Below are 15,895 nucleotides of genomic sequence, written 5' to 3' on the forward strand. Positions count from 1 at the left end.
AGCAAGTCAACACCACGCACCGCCAACTCTTGGGCTACTCTTTTACTGGCAAATAATGGAATCGACGACCACATTACAATGTTCCCAAACTGAAAGGGCGAGCATGCTTGGTGATGGGATTCGAACCCGCAACCCTCTCATTGTGAGTGGAACACCTTAACCACCAGGCTGCGCAGACTGTTGGAAACGGTGGTTGTCCTTTGATTGTTTGTTTGTTTTTGGAATTTCGCACAAAGCTATTCGAGGGCTATCTGTGCTAGCCGTCCCTAATTTAGCAGTGTAAGACTAGAGGGAAGGCAGCTAGTCATCACCACCCACCACCAACTCTTGGGCTGCTCTTTTACCAACGAATAGTGGGATCGACCGTATATAATAACGCCACCACGGCTGAAAGGGCGAGCATGTTTGGTGCGAAGAGAATTCGAACCCGCGACCCTCTGATTACGAGTCGAACGCTTTAATAGCCTACCTGGCCATGCAGGGCCCCATTATTATTGAATCTATAAAGTAAGTATTGCTGCTGTCCCTATAGCATGTTTGGATTGGATGACTTTCTGTCAACATATGACGGCGTTAACCAGCCAAACATCCTCACGTTTTCACTAGAGATTTCTGTTATGACAAATATTATACAGTAAAAGTCTAATAGGGTTAATGAAAGAGAATCAATAGTTTAAACTTTTAAATATACACACATACGTTCAGACACGTGTATTTAACTGTATTATAAACCAATAAAAACTTACTCCAAAAACGTATATTCAACTGTATTATGTTAAAAACCAATAAAAAGTTACTCCAAAAACTTGTATTCAACTGTATTATGTTACAAGCCAATAGAAAGTCACTTCAAAAACTTGTATTCAACTGTATTGTGTTATAACCCAATAAAAAGTTACTCTTGAGAGATAAACTACTATTTTCACTTATTTACCACGTCAAATTAAATCGCTTACGTAAACTGTAACTAATTAACAAATTATGTATTGAATCTGAAGTAGCGACACCTGGAAGTGCTACTGTAAAAATACTTATGTATATATCGATTAAGGCATTCAAACATCATCAACATGAATCAAAACAGTATTTCACTTTTATTTCTTTTTCTTTTTCAACTTCACACCAGACGGCAGTAAATAAATGTTACAGAAAACCTTTGGAACTGGAAGTTTTAGTTTACTACCCTATGAAATCGTAGTGAAGATACATTAGAAATAAAGAGCGTGTTGAACAATTAATAAAACCAGCTTATATAACACAGGCGATAAAACAAAGTTAATTACTCTAATCTGATATGAAACACGGTGGGTGAGAATCAATCGATTTTTGTGTTTTAAGCAACACTAACTTGATATATCTGATCTAATATGAAACACAGAGGGCGAGAACCAGTATATTTTGTGGTTTTTATTAAATGTGATATCTCTGTTTTGATAAGGAACGTCTTTATTTAAACAAAGGTATATCTCTGTTTTGATAAAACTACTATGTTATAAAGTGACCAATGCTCAAAATGATATTTCACTGAACTATTTACTAGACTCAGTAAATAATACAAAATGGTACATGTATCATAATGATGTGTTGGCACGTATAGAATGCTTGTTTGTTTTAAATTTCACGCAAAGCTACACGATGGCAATCTGCATTAGCCATCCCTAATTTAGCTAGAGGGGGACAGTTTATCATTACCACCTACTGCTTACTCTTGGGCTACATTTTAATTGATGAATAATGGGGTTGATCATTGCATTGTAATGCCCCAACAGCTGAAAGAGCGAGCATATTTGGTGTAACGGGGATTCGAAGCTGCGACCCTCAGATTATGAATCAAGCACCCTAACCACCTAGCCATTCCAGGCCAATATAGAATGCCGATATCCTTGATAACTGTATAAGGTAAAACATCAAATGCTAAACAGAAAGTAAACTGCAAACCTGAAAGAAGAACAAGTTTAATTCTAAATTCCCCATAAGTTGGGAAATATCAGTGTGGAAAACTAGTACATGTGTGTGAGTTGTCAGATAAGATATTCCAAAAGCAAAGTTGTTAAAACACAGATTAACGGGTATTTTTGTTCCTATTAAGTGATATTTAAAGATATTTAATGTAACATTTCTCTAGATTAAGACAATAAGCTTTCATTTATCCACAAATATACCTGCTTAAAATAAAAGCCAAGAGTTCTAGATCACTATTTTAAATAAGAGCAAGAGTTCTAGATAATTATTTCTAACTATGGATGAAGCGATGAATAGAAAAGCTTGAACAAATGTTCACAGTATCCTGTACTTCATAATAAAAAGATGTAACTTACATCATTTTATAGAGAGAGCTAAAAGTTCCCCTACAAGAAGGGAACCAATTACTGGGTTTTTAATCCTGTCATTCAGGTTTAACATATTAACCAAGACTAGAATAAAATGACTAAACAGTGCACTTTCTGATCCACAAATCCTTAAATTTTTTTGCAAGCAACTTTAGGTGTCAGTGACAGGAAAAATACATGAAACTAATCACTAATACGTTACAGGATAACATAATGCACCATTTTCAGGCATGCATCTTAACTCTGGAATTATTCTTAAATCAGTACTGATTTAAATGAGAAAATGTTGTTAGTCTCTAGTGAAATGAATCTTGTAGCATTGTTTTAAATCACTCTTGATTTCAATGAGGAAATGTTGTTATACTCCAGTGACATGAACGTTGTGGCACGGTTTCAAATCAGTACTGATTTCAATGAGGACACTCTTCAAGTTAAATCTTTAATATATCATTCTAATGTATACCACTTTTTAGAAAACCTTCTAACTTGGGCACGTTTATAAAACTATACACAAAGTTTTAAAATAAACAACACATAGCTGTGATATAAAATAGGTATTCAACATACTAAGAGAAACAAAATGCTATCTTAATGGCAGTTACTCTTAACTGTATAATAAATTCTTAGTTTCAATTCAACTTTTATCCTTTTTGAACAAAATTAACTACAAAACTATAGAACTTGGTAATCGCGAATGAAGTGAAGCTTTACCTACACTATCCAGAAACACTGTAGTCTATAAAAACTAATAACCTACATATAGTTTTCTGAGAGAGTTTGGCTCTATAATGTTTATGGAAACTACGCTGCTTGAAAGGTAGGAGTTCCACTTATTTTATTACTTGGGTTATCTGACTTTCTACTTCTTTTCTACCTATAAAAATATGCATTTCTGTAAAAAAAGGATTAGTTCTTTAAGGCCTAGGGTAGAAGTGCACTGAAGTGATTGAATAATAACAGTGTCCCTCTATTCTCCAACACTTGAGTTCACTTATGTAAATAGTAATAACTCTAAAATAACGCAGGAGATCGCACAGGAATATCTCAAGATACCTCCCATGATGCCTCATGGCCTTGCATTTGTCCCTTTAAGATATATTACTCATTATCTATGTACATTTTTTTGTTTCATAATAAGAAACAGTTGTAATTCTGGAGTTATGTGTGCCACTGACAGTTTCCGTGTTTAGAATAACCCACAGTCTTTGAGATTCATCTTAATTATGACATCAGTCACAGCGTCGAACACAAACTGTATATTTTCTGTGTCAGTGGCACAAGTAAAGTGAGTGTAGATTTCTTTTGTGCCCTTCTGTCTGTTCAACATTTCAAACTTCATCTGAATGTAGGATCCAGCATCTTCATAGCTGTTTGCCCCTGCAACGGTAACATTTTTTTATCAGTATGTTAATTATTGTTATTTCAAATACAAAAAGAAAAATTTAGAACGTCTTTTAAGAATCACAAAGGAAGTGCCGAAAAGGTAAAATTACAACACAGACCTGCCTAGGAAGGTAAAATAATAACAGACTAACAGAAGAAATTCCTTTTACTAATGAGAAATAAACTAGAAGGACAGTTTTTGAAATATTTATATTGGGTTGGCTTGTAATGACTCTGTTACAGGAAAAATAGAGAGACTGAGCTGAAATAAAACAACAGAAATACATGTTTAATGTTATCATAAAAAAATCAATGGTAGAATACAGATTTTAAGAATGAAAATATCTGGGTGAAAATAACTGAATAAATATTGATATGTTGTGTTTGTAATTAAAGGAAACTTTAGTTGTGTTTTGCAAGCCTTGCATAGTTACATATAACAGTGATTTATTGGAAACTAGAAACATAAAAAATCATACCACCTTGGTATTCTGGAAAACATATGCTTAAAGGAGATTTGGTTATTTTCTCTTCAAATATATCCTTCTTATTGAGAAACAAGATAATCGATGTTTCTACAAACCACTGGTTATTACATATGGAGACAAAAAGTTTCATAGACTCAACCATGCGATTCTGAAAAATTTTAAACATACAAATCTGTAAATCAACCAAGTTCATCAAAAAAATAAATGAGACAAGTAAACAAAAACTACTTTCTGTACTGTTTTATTACATTTTCCATCATGTATGTATTAGTTAAGACTAATGTTAATAAAATTACACAAAAATCAGAAGATTTGGTTTGGTTTGTTTGGAATTAAGCACACCATGGGTATTGAAACCCAGGGTGGTGTTAAACTTGTTCTTAGACAATAAACAGTTTGATTGTAAACTTAACTTGTTGGTTTACAACACACCAGTTCTCAGACAGTGAACAGTTTGATTGTGAGTTGAAGTTGTTGGTTTACAACACACCAATTCTCAGACAGTAAACAGTTTGATTGTGAGTTCAACTTGTTGGTTTACAACATTGCAGCTCCTTAAAGCTTTTGTTATTACTTAGATGTCAATATAAAGAATAGATCAACTAAGGTGTAGAGTAGGTGGTCAAACTATAGGATAAATATCAGCAAATACATTATAAACTGCACAAAAAATACTTTTTCCTCACAAACCCACAAATGAATAATGTTTTACTCAGTTTTAATTCTAAAGAGGAAGAGGATACGCATTATTAGATTTTACTAATATAAAAACAAAGTTCCCACTACAAAAAAAAAAACAACAATAAGGAGAAAAACCTTCGATAATGTCAACTAAACCAACAAACGTTATATTCTTGCGTTTCAAGAAATATTACTATACTTGGCTTTTCTATTATAAAAAGTGACTGAGTTTATCATGATTAAAAACAAGAAAGTGTACCATTTCTTCATCTTCGGCCAGAACCTGGTCATACTCACTAAGTGACACACAGAATATAATGGCTGTGACTCCTTCGAAACAGTGAATCCATTTCTTTCTTTCAGAGCGCTGACCTCCGACATCAAACATTCTAAGTATACAAAACTCTAATAAATTTCTAAATTTTAATTTACATAAAAGTATTTTTAAATAGTTTAACCAATGTATGTCTACTTGACAAACCTCATTAGTTTATTACCACAAATTCTGAATTTATTAAATCTGGATAATTGTTTAAGGATTAATCATTTTTATTAAATTATTAAAAATAATATCACTCTCTTCTAAGCTTCCTTAGCTACAGATAATAATCATAAATGCATTCATACTATATTATGTTTTGTAGCAAACCTCTGTAAAAATAAAAGTTTTAATATGGTTTTGTGGAAAAAATATAATTATTATCAAAACAAAACTTTTTCTCACTTAAAATGCAGGCCTTTGAAATAAAACTGAGTTTCCACGATTCCTGTAGTTTTTACGCGAGTTCTGAGAACATCCTGTTGAGTGGGAATATAGTTTGGATCACATATCCTATCCAGGGAATTTAAATAACTGAAATAAAAAAAGGTAGAAAAGACTTAACACCCAGAAATACTTAGATTGTTGAGTAATTTTAAATTAGTCTTAATAACAATTATAAAATAATACTAATAATAATTATTATATAATAATAAAATAATAATGCACTTTCAAGAGTACAGAACAATTAATGTCGGTTTTTTTGTTTTCGAAATATCTCATGGATAGTTTTTATACCAAAAGTACGTTTTATACTCAAATGATTGATATCAATGCGCCTAGTGTTTGTAAGTTTATTATTATTATATTATGAGAACGCCTTTTCTAATATGTCAAAGAATTATTATAATTAATTATACTTGTCATAAGGCATATTATTAGGCTTATTATAATTTTAACAGAACGTTCTTTAGTTAGAATAAAAAATATATAATAGGCCTAATGATAATATAATAAGACGTGTTATTAGGCCTGTTATATTTTTAACACTACTTGTTTTTTTGTTAGAATAAAAATGTTACAAATTACAGTAGGCTTAATACTAATGTCTTAGGACAGGTATAATAGATTATCATTATTATAATTATTTAAGTTAAAGGTTTTCTGTGTATAATTATATTGTTTTTACTTATTCACGGTTACAAGCACGAGGCCAAAGTTGGGAAAAACGGGATCCAGGACAAAGGTTTATTTCAGGGGCTTTTTTGGTACTTTTATATTTTTCGCATGGTATCCTTCTACCACCCATGTGATCAACTTCGCACAAATTTCATAATTTTTTTCTCAAGAGATCTAAGTGGAATAAAAAACAGTAACACTAAGAATCAATATGTAGTATTATTAAAAATATTAGACTAAAAAACAATGACATTCATGAACTTGAAAATTTTTAAGCTGCTTATTTAAAAAAAAAGATAGTTTTTTTTATGTTTCACAATATCTAATTTTATTTGTTATTTCTTGGGTGCCTTGGGCAGCTGTCCTATTTGCCCTGTCTTTAATAAGCACCAAATCCATGAACTTCGTTAGTATTGTGACTTTCTGTAAACAATACTGCTAAACACAATCACAAGATAATAAAAACTTCAAATACTTCTTATAACACTTCAGAACTGGAGAGCTTTGTGTACAGTTAGCTTAAGCACTGATAGTAGATACATGTTTAACACACATCTTAACAAAATAATCATTTTATCTTACTAAGACGCTGAGTCATTCAGCTGGTATTCTCTTGAGCGATTGTAACACTTCTGTACTCCCGAATCTTGCCACAATTTTTTCATAACCTCTGATAGGTTTTGAGTGATTTCTCCATCATACTTCGCATCAGCTATTGCTAAGAACTGTTGTGCATCATCCTGTAAGAAGATAGAACTTCATGAGTTGTATTAGCCATGGGGAAGAATAGTTGAGTATCATCCTGAAAGAAGATAGAACCTCACGAGTTGTATCAGTCATTGAGAAGAATAGTTTAGCATCATTCTGATGAGATAAATTCGTGTTTTTAAAAACATTTTAGAAAATAGGTTGACTTAATGTTTGGAACTTTTCCTGTCTATGGTGACTACTTGTATGTTGAATATCATTCATCATTTCCATAAAAAAAACACACGAAAAATCTGTTTGTTGAAAGAAATTGTATTCAATAATTTTATGTTGCTTTATTTTTATAATTAAGAATTGGTGAAGGTCACTGTCCTGTGTTTTCATCAACATATAAGTGAAACACCTGCAGGTAAATTTATAGCACATAAGATGCAATCAAAAGGCGTATTTGTTTCTGATAACTTTAGAAATTTTCATGATAAATCACGAAAAATAAAATTTGTAAGGAGATTTAATCTTTTAATCCTAAACTGAACAGATACACTCGTTTTGTTAACATACATTTCACAAATCAACAGTAAGTCCTTAAAAATTACCAAACGAAAGAGGATAAGGAAATACGTTATACATATATAAGTGCTGATACAGTTTTGTCATTAACAAACATTTTGATCAAATACTTGTACTGTAGCAAGACATGGTTTTGAGAAAAGGACTAAGAAAAGTGAGAGAGCATGAATAAACTGAGAGAGAGGCGAAGAAAGAAATATGTTATCAATAGCAAACATAACCTAATTATGAAGCTATATGTTATTGATTATAGTAACAAACAGCAATTTGATATGATATTCATCAACACCCGTTAGGAATAGTTACAACCCAAATAAAGTTGATTGGTATAAGAAGGCAAGTGAAATGCTAGTATAGCACAATCGTAACAAAGTGGCAATCCATAGCAAAAAAGAGCAGGAAACATTTATCTCCACCGAGCTCATGTAAGGCAGTAGAAAACATTTCATCATGAGATTTAGTAGTACACATTTATCTTCGTCAAATACACGTAATACAGTAAACATTTTCTACAAGAAATACATGTAGTACAGTAGTAAACGTCTTCGTCATATACAGTCATGTGAAAAAGTTAGGACACCCTATGAAAGCCTATGTATTTTTGTAACATTTTTGGATATATAGATATTTAATCTCAATTTTAACAATACTGAGCGATTATAGGAATATAACTCAACAATTAAAACTGAAGAAAAGACTTTTCAAGATCTTCTGTAAATGTAATTCTACAAAAATGCATATTCTAACTGAGAAAAAGTTAGGACACCCTACCGCTAATAGCTAGTGTTACCCCCTTTGGCTGAAATAACTGCAGTGAGATGCTTCTTGTAGCCATCTACCAGTTTCTGACATCGGTCTGAAGAAAGTTTGCCCCACTCCTCAATGCAGAATCCTTTCAGCTGTGAGATGTTTGAGGGGTTTCTTGCATGTACAACCCGTTTCAAGTCAACCCACAGCATCGCAATGGGATTAAGAGCTGAACTTTGACCCGGCCATTCCAGGACTCACTAAATCCACCAAGGACTGGCTGAAAACTAAGAAATAGAGAGTCCTGGAATGGTCGGGTCAAAGTTCAGCTCTTAATCCCATTGCGATGCTGTGGGTTGACTTGAAACGGGTTGTACATGCAAGAAACCCCTCAAACCTACCGTGTATCAGAGGGTGCTTGAGGATCATGTGAGACCATCTGTAAGAAAAGTAAAGCTGAAGCGGACCTGGACCCTGCAATGCACGGTAGAATTCGTGGTGGATTTTATGATTGTAAGCTGTCCAGGTCCTGCTGCAGCAAAGCAGCTCCAAACCATGACACTTCTACCTCCATGCTTCACAGTTGGTATGAGGTTCTTTTTCTGGAATGCTGTATTTGGTTTACGCCAAACATGTCCTCTGTTCTGGTGTCCAAATAATTTGGACTCATCTGTCCAAAGAACATTATTCCAGAAGTCCTGGTCTTTGTCTATATTCTTTCTGGCAAACCTCAGTCTGGCCTAGATGTTTCTCTTAGAGAGCAAAGGTTTCCTCCTTGCACACCTCCCATGGAGGCATGCACTTTCACATCAACAGTAGCCAGAGCCTGCTGTAGGTCCCGTGATAAGATGTTAGGTTGTTTGGAGACCTCTTTTAGCATCTTGCAGTCTGCTCTCGGGGTGAACATGCTTGGACGACCAGACCTGGGCATGTTGGCAGTTGTTTTGAAAGCTCTCCACTTGTTGACTATTTTCTGGACAGTGGTATAGCTGATTTCAAAATCTTTTTGGATCTTTTTAAATCCCTTACCAGACTCATAAGCTTAAGCTACTACAGTTTTCTTTCTGAAGGTCTCAGACAGGTCTTTTGCTCTCACCATGGTACTCACTCTCACTTCAACAGTCAGGAGCACACCAAACTAAATGTCTGAGGTTTAAATAGGGCAAGCCTCATTCAAAACGCTGAGTAACGATCTTCTAATCATGTGCATCTGGTGTGATACACCTGTGTGTGAGTTGAGCCATTTTAGGTGGGAATAAATGTGGGGGTGTTCTAACTTTTTCCTCAGTTAGAATATGCATTTTTGTAGAATTACTTTAAGAAGATCTTGAAGAGTCTTTTCTTCAGTTTTAATTGTTTAGTTATATTTCTATAATCTCTCAGTATTGTTGAAATTGAGATTAAATATCTATATATCCAAAAATGTTACAAAAATACACAGGCTTTCATAGGGTGTCCTAACTTTTTCACATGACTGTACACGTAAAACACCAGGAAATATTTTTCTTAGTCAAATTCATGTAATATAGTAAGAAACATATTAGTGAGATTCATGTCACAATAGGAAACGTATTTGTTAAATACATGTAATATAAGAAGAAACGTGTTCGTCATATACGTATGTTTAATCTTCGTCCAAAACTATAATTTGGGATTTTTTCATAATACACAGGGTACAGATATCTGAACTTAATATTTGATAAGGATTTGTAAAATTATTTTGGATATTTTTTCTCTTGCATATATATATATATATATGTATGTGTGTGTAAGTAACTAGTTATAACACTATAAATTACATCAGTTTCATATGGGCAATCAGTTCAGCACTATATAACATTGATTGGATATATAGTATAGTGGAAGTCAGAATAAATACAAGATATCTATTATGATATTCTAAACAAAAGAAAAACTGTCCGTTATCAGTCTTTATCATTGATGGAAATCATCTGTGGTTATAGTGTCAAAAGTATGGGATACATTATCTATCAGACATAATCCAAATGTAAATACCAAACTTAGTACATCGTCTATCAGACATGATTCAAACGTAAATATCAAATTAAGTACATCGTCTATCAGACATGATCCAAACGTAAATATCAAATTAAGTACATCGTCTATCAGACATGATCCAAACGTAAATATCAAATTAAGTACATCGTCTATCAGACATGATCCAAACGTAAATATCAAATTAAGTACATCGTCTATCAGACATGATCCAAACGTAAATATCAAATTAAGTACATCGTCTATCAGACATGATCCAAACGTAAATATCAAATTAAGTACATCGTCTATCAGACATGATCCAAACGCAAATATCGAATTAAGTAGTCACTGAAGAAGATAAAATTAAGGGTTTCAAATCTTGCTCGTTTTTGCTGTCTGGAGCCAGTAATAGAAAGGCGGATATCTGTGATATTTTGACATGAGAGATGGTTGCTAAAATTGCCTAATGGTAAAAAGAAACCACCCAATATTGGTAAATTTGTGTTAAAATAATTATTCAAAAAAGTAATGGTAATTCGAACTACTAACCTTTACTTTCCCCCATTGACAAAACTTTTTCAAGTCTAATCACCTACTTGAATTTGGCGATTCTTATCTGGTAAACTTAACAAGTCATTAAATAATAACATTTTAAGGCTAGTCATTTGTAACATTTGAATGACATAGAATAACTAGTAACCTCAAGAAAAGGTAATTATTTCCGTTATATAAAACTAATTTTAACATATTGCAATATTTATTATAAAATTGTATTTTTATTTCTCATTTGTTTTAATTTATTTGCCAGTAATTAACAATAATTACTGTTGTTATGAACAGCCAAATACCTTTTTAATTGTGAAATAGGTATTCTCTTTAATTATAAAGATATTTGTAACAACAATTGCAGATAAATTTTAAAAATAACTGATATACAAATTGAGAAATAAAACATCGTAATAGTTATTTAAAGGGTAGAGGTTCATGTAGAGGTACAAGGTTATTGGGACAATTTATGTCAAAATAGTAAGAATACATGTCTTTCGAAATCACACAGCGAAAGGCAGAAGGAGTTGAGACTTTAAAGACCAAAGTACTTAGTTTCTAACCCTTAATTTTATCTTCAGTAGCAATTACCTAGTTTTTCATTTACGTTTGGATGTAGGCCCGGCATGGGCAAGCGTGTTAAGACGTGCGACTCGTAATCTGAGGCTCGCGGGTTCGCACCCCGTCGCGCCAAACATGCTCACCCTTTCAGCCTTGGGAGCGTTATAATGTGACGGTCAATCCCAATATTCGTTGGTAAAAGAGTAGCCCAAGAGTTGGCGGTGGGTGGTGATGACTAGCTGCCTTCCCTCTAGTCTTACACTGCTAAATTAGGGACGGCTAGCACAGATAGCCTTCGTGTAGCTTTGTGCGAAATTAAAAAAAAAACAAAAACGTTTGGATCTCACGTGGTAGATGTAATATTCCAAACGCTTTTGAGTCCTATTATTGCGTACATTTTCTATTATGAGTTAACAAATAATGAAAACGCTTAACAATGGACAATTTTGTTGTTGTTTTAGGTTTGAATGTCATGAAAGACATCTCGGTTTTGGTTTTTATATAGAAATATAATCCCAGCATCATTTCATAATTCCTCAAAACCTCAACTTACAAAATTTATAATTCTTTAATTAATGCCACAAACGTAATAACTATTAATAATAAATAAAACTTAAAATAAAGTTATTTTTACAGCAATGTCAGCAGCTTAATAATTTCTCTATTCATTTAAACAACGATCTTGTTCGTTTTTTAGATGTTTCTTCAAAATAATGAACATTGCTGAAGCCTAAGGGTGGCGCTCTCTGGCTGTGGAAAAAGTCACCGAAACAAGTTTTGCAGTGTCTTAAAAAAAAGGGGTGGCCAAACCGCGGCTCTTTGACATGTAATGTGCGACTCTCGGAAATATGTTGGCTGAGCTCCTTCTTGCATTACAATTTACATAAAAGGTAAATAAAAATTTTCAAGCTTGATAATTATTTACCGGGTATAAACTAAGAGTCAACTGAATTAAAATGTAAGTTTAATGTTCATGGTGAGTAATATATTGAAAAAATTTAATCCTAATTTTAATGCTACATTTAAGTTAGGGATTAAAGAAACTTCGGATCAGCAAGGATTACAGAGGAATTGTGCTGGAGAATCGGTAATCGTACAAGCCGGTACTGAAATGTTATTTTTTAGTGGGCGTGGCTTGCGATGGCGTGATCGTTGCGGACAGTGACTTTAGTAGGGTGTTAGTGTGATACTGTAGAGTTTGGTTGCGTTGCTCGTATTCGAGCTTATTGTTTCTTTTCACTTTAATTTTTTACAAGTGTCTGTAAAATTTTTGTGAAGAGAAATGACATAATTAAAATGTCAGAAGCGAAAGTATGAAAATGAAAGTCAGAGTGGAAGAAAGATTTTACATTCACCGTTAAAGGAGATAAAAGTTTGTGCCTTATCTACAATTAGATACAAAAGTATCTAATGACTTACTCAGTCATTATAAAGCTAGTAACTTGAAACGTCACTACGAAATAAATCACAAAAACTTTTCGTCTGATTATCCACCTAAATTAGAATTACGAAAAAACAAGTTAACTGTGTTAAAATCATCACTAACTAGACAGCAGACACTGTTGGCAACGTTCAGTAAGGAAGTTGATACAACGACTGAAGCTAGTTTTGTTATATCATGGAATATTGCTCGTGCCAAACGCCTATATTCTGATGGTGAATTTGTTAAGAAGAACATAGCTGAAGTTGTTGCAGTGTTAGATCCAAATAACACAAAATTTCAGCGACTAATAGCACAAACACCAGCTTCACGCCACACTATAGAGATACGTATCTCCAAGATCAGTGCTGATGTTGCAGGCAAAATGATTTAAAGAATTCCCTTTCATTCAGCTTAGCCCTTGACGAATCTACAGACATACAAGACAACCCACAACTGGCGGTATTTGTTCGTTATGTTTCCTCTTATGAAACTGTGGCACTAAAAGAAATAACTTATGGTGTTGACATTAAAAATGCTCTTCCTAGAGCCTTAACAAATGCTGATATTCCACTGGATAAACTCGTCAGTGTTGCAACAGATGGAGCACCTGCAATGGTGAAGAAAAATCCAGGATTAATTGCACTTATGAAAAGTGATCCCAGCTTTCCAGAGTTTCTTCCTGTTCATTGCATTATTCATCGTGAACATTTGGTTGCCAGATACTTTAAGTATGAAGATATTATGAAACTTGTTCGTGAAACTGTCAATTCCATACGCTTAAATGGAAAGACTCGCCGAGAGTTAAAAACTTTTATTGAAGAACTGGAGCTTAAAGATAAACCCAGTAATGTCTTTTTATGCTGCATTGTGAAGTGGCTGTCGACCAGCAATGTCTTAAATAGGTTTGTGGATCTGTTGGAGCCCATTATTACTTTTCTTGAAGAAAAGATTCTATCCTCAACTGGGAAATGATGAATGGATGCAAGATCTAATGTTCCTTACTGATATAATGAGTCATCTATAAATTCTCAACTTGGCACTCCAGGAGAAGGATAAGATTATTTATGATCTTACTCAAACAGTTTTCAGCTTTCAGAATAAAATATTACTTTCAAAGAGACATATTGTCAAGAAACTTCAGTTACTTTCCCAATCTCAAGAGGAGAGTAAATACATTCCCTGATATTGAAATGAAAGACCACAAACTGGAAGAATAGAAAGATAAATTACAAGAATTGCTTTATAATTTCCTAAACAGGTTTGAGGACTTGCAGAAGCTGAAGCCCTGCTTCGCCTTTCTTGTAAATTCATTCGTGGTTGATGTGATCAATGATAGTTGTCCAATTCTCGAACTTCTGGTTACAGAATCACTTGCTGTAAAAATGGAACTAACAGAACTGGGTCTAAAGATGATCCATAAATCCCATTCTACAATTGAGTTCTGGAAGCAAGATCCAGAAATAAAATATCCTGAACTGAAGAAAACCAGTGTGTGACATCTCAACTTTCAGCACAACATACTGCTGTGAATCGCTGTACTCTGTAATGAAGTTTGTGAAGTCGAAGCATCCTGCAATCCTTACAAATCAACACCTGGCGAAACTAATTCGTACAGCCCTGACAGCATATCATCCGGAATTTCAACGACTCACAACCAATAAGGAAACTCACAAGACATCTACTAGCAGTAAATAGCCTGATAATTGTATCAATGTCTGTTTGTGTCAGAAAAATATTATAAGACTAAAATTTTATAAGTTGGTATCTGATTAAAATATCTCTAATTTTATTGTTTTTCACATTTTCTTCCATGTTTTGACCAGATATTTACTAAGACAAATAAATATCATTAAAATATCTGTTTTACCCCTTTTATCTTTATTTTTGACAGTCTCATTTAATGCTAATAAAATGCAGATTTGGATATTTTACTTAGATGTTTCCGTAGTTCATTACCGTATTAAATACTCTCAATATAGTTAAAACAACAATCAGCCAGGATTTTGAAAACATTTAGTATATATGTGTACTTTGTGATTATTAAAACTAATACAAATTAACAGTTTAAAAACTACATACATTAATAAATATTATTACGTACATGTATTTATTAATATTTATATAAAATTTATGTAACAAAATGTACATGTAACAATAAAAAACGTGTGTAATATTTGCTTCTGTCTTGCGGCTCTCAAACATCTGAAGTTTATCGTATGTGGCTCTTATGTTAAGCAGGTTTGGCCACCCCTAGCATAAAACATCTTTTATTCTTACTCTAAGTATCATACGCAAGTAGTAGTGAAATAAAAACGTGTGTATGTAGTGTCAAAACCCGAGAATCACAAGTGTTTTTGTGCGAGTGAACTCGTAACAACATTGTGACATAAAGTGTAATAGATCTCACAATTATGTTCCCTTTCTTTTAATTCCCACATTACCGGGTGCATAGTTCTCTAACTTAAGTGGTTAAGTTACACTTCTGACGTCTCACATAACCTTATCACTATGGAAACAAATTCTAATAGGTTCATGAGTGCATGAGCTCAAATATTCTGATAATATAAAATCAAACTAGTATGCATGTACCTAACAACGCATCAACAGAAAAAGAACATACATTAGTTAACGATTTTTAAACAGACTAGTGTGAAATGTTCCTAATAAGTAACGTACCAAAGTGAAGTATATAAAAGTTTCACGTAGAAAATTTTCGAATTTGTTACATTAAGAAACAAAAGTCTGTATTCTAGCTCTAACTCCAGCCAAGTTAGCCTGTCCGTATAAATTATCATGATGGATGTTTGACTACCAGTGTTTAAATCACAAAGAGAAAATTAAAGGTATTAATTAGATCACTAATAGATGTAGAGAAGTCTTGAGTTGATTTACTGTATGGAAGTTTGTTTGTTTTTCTGAGGCTGAACTCCTTAGGTGTAGAAAACACCACGCGTGTGTATAGGACAAAAATTTCTACAGTGACTATGTGTCACCACCCTACCTTTGTATTACTACTAACCAG

At 33.2% G+C, this 15,895-nt stretch overlaps 1 protein-coding gene across 4 annotated transcripts in view; it reads right to left on the reverse strand.

The window, feature by feature from the left end:
* Positions 1-1,071: 1,071 nt before the first annotated feature.
* Positions 1,072-15,895, reverse strand: part of LOC143239150 (guanine nucleotide-binding protein G(i) subunit alpha-like) — a 40,167-nt gene continuing 25,343 nt past the window's right edge. For 2 of the 4 annotated variants that reach the window (XM_076480001.1, XM_076479998.1), the window contains exons 4-8: positions 6,903-7,060; positions 5,607-5,735; positions 5,142-5,271; positions 4,196-4,349; positions 1,072-3,707 (exon numbers count right to left, since the gene is read on the reverse strand). In XM_076480001.1, coding sequence (XP_076336116.1) covers positions 3,517-3,707; positions 4,196-4,349; positions 5,142-5,271; positions 5,607-5,735; positions 6,903-7,060 — 762 coding nt within the window. In that variant the 3' untranslated portion in view covers positions 1,072-3,516. Of the gene's footprint in view, positions 3,708-4,192; positions 4,350-5,141; positions 5,272-5,606; positions 5,736-6,902; positions 7,061-15,895 lie in introns of all 4 variants that reach the window. The other 2 variants (XM_076479997.1, XM_076479999.1) reach the window with 2 other exon arrangements.

The sequence above is a fragment of the Tachypleus tridentatus genome, chromosome 13 (assembly GCF_004210375.1).
Source record: "Tachypleus tridentatus isolate NWPU-2018 chromosome 13, ASM421037v1, whole genome shotgun sequence".
Taxonomy (NCBI): Eukaryota; Metazoa; Arthropoda; class Merostomata; order Xiphosura; family Limulidae; genus Tachypleus; species Tachypleus tridentatus.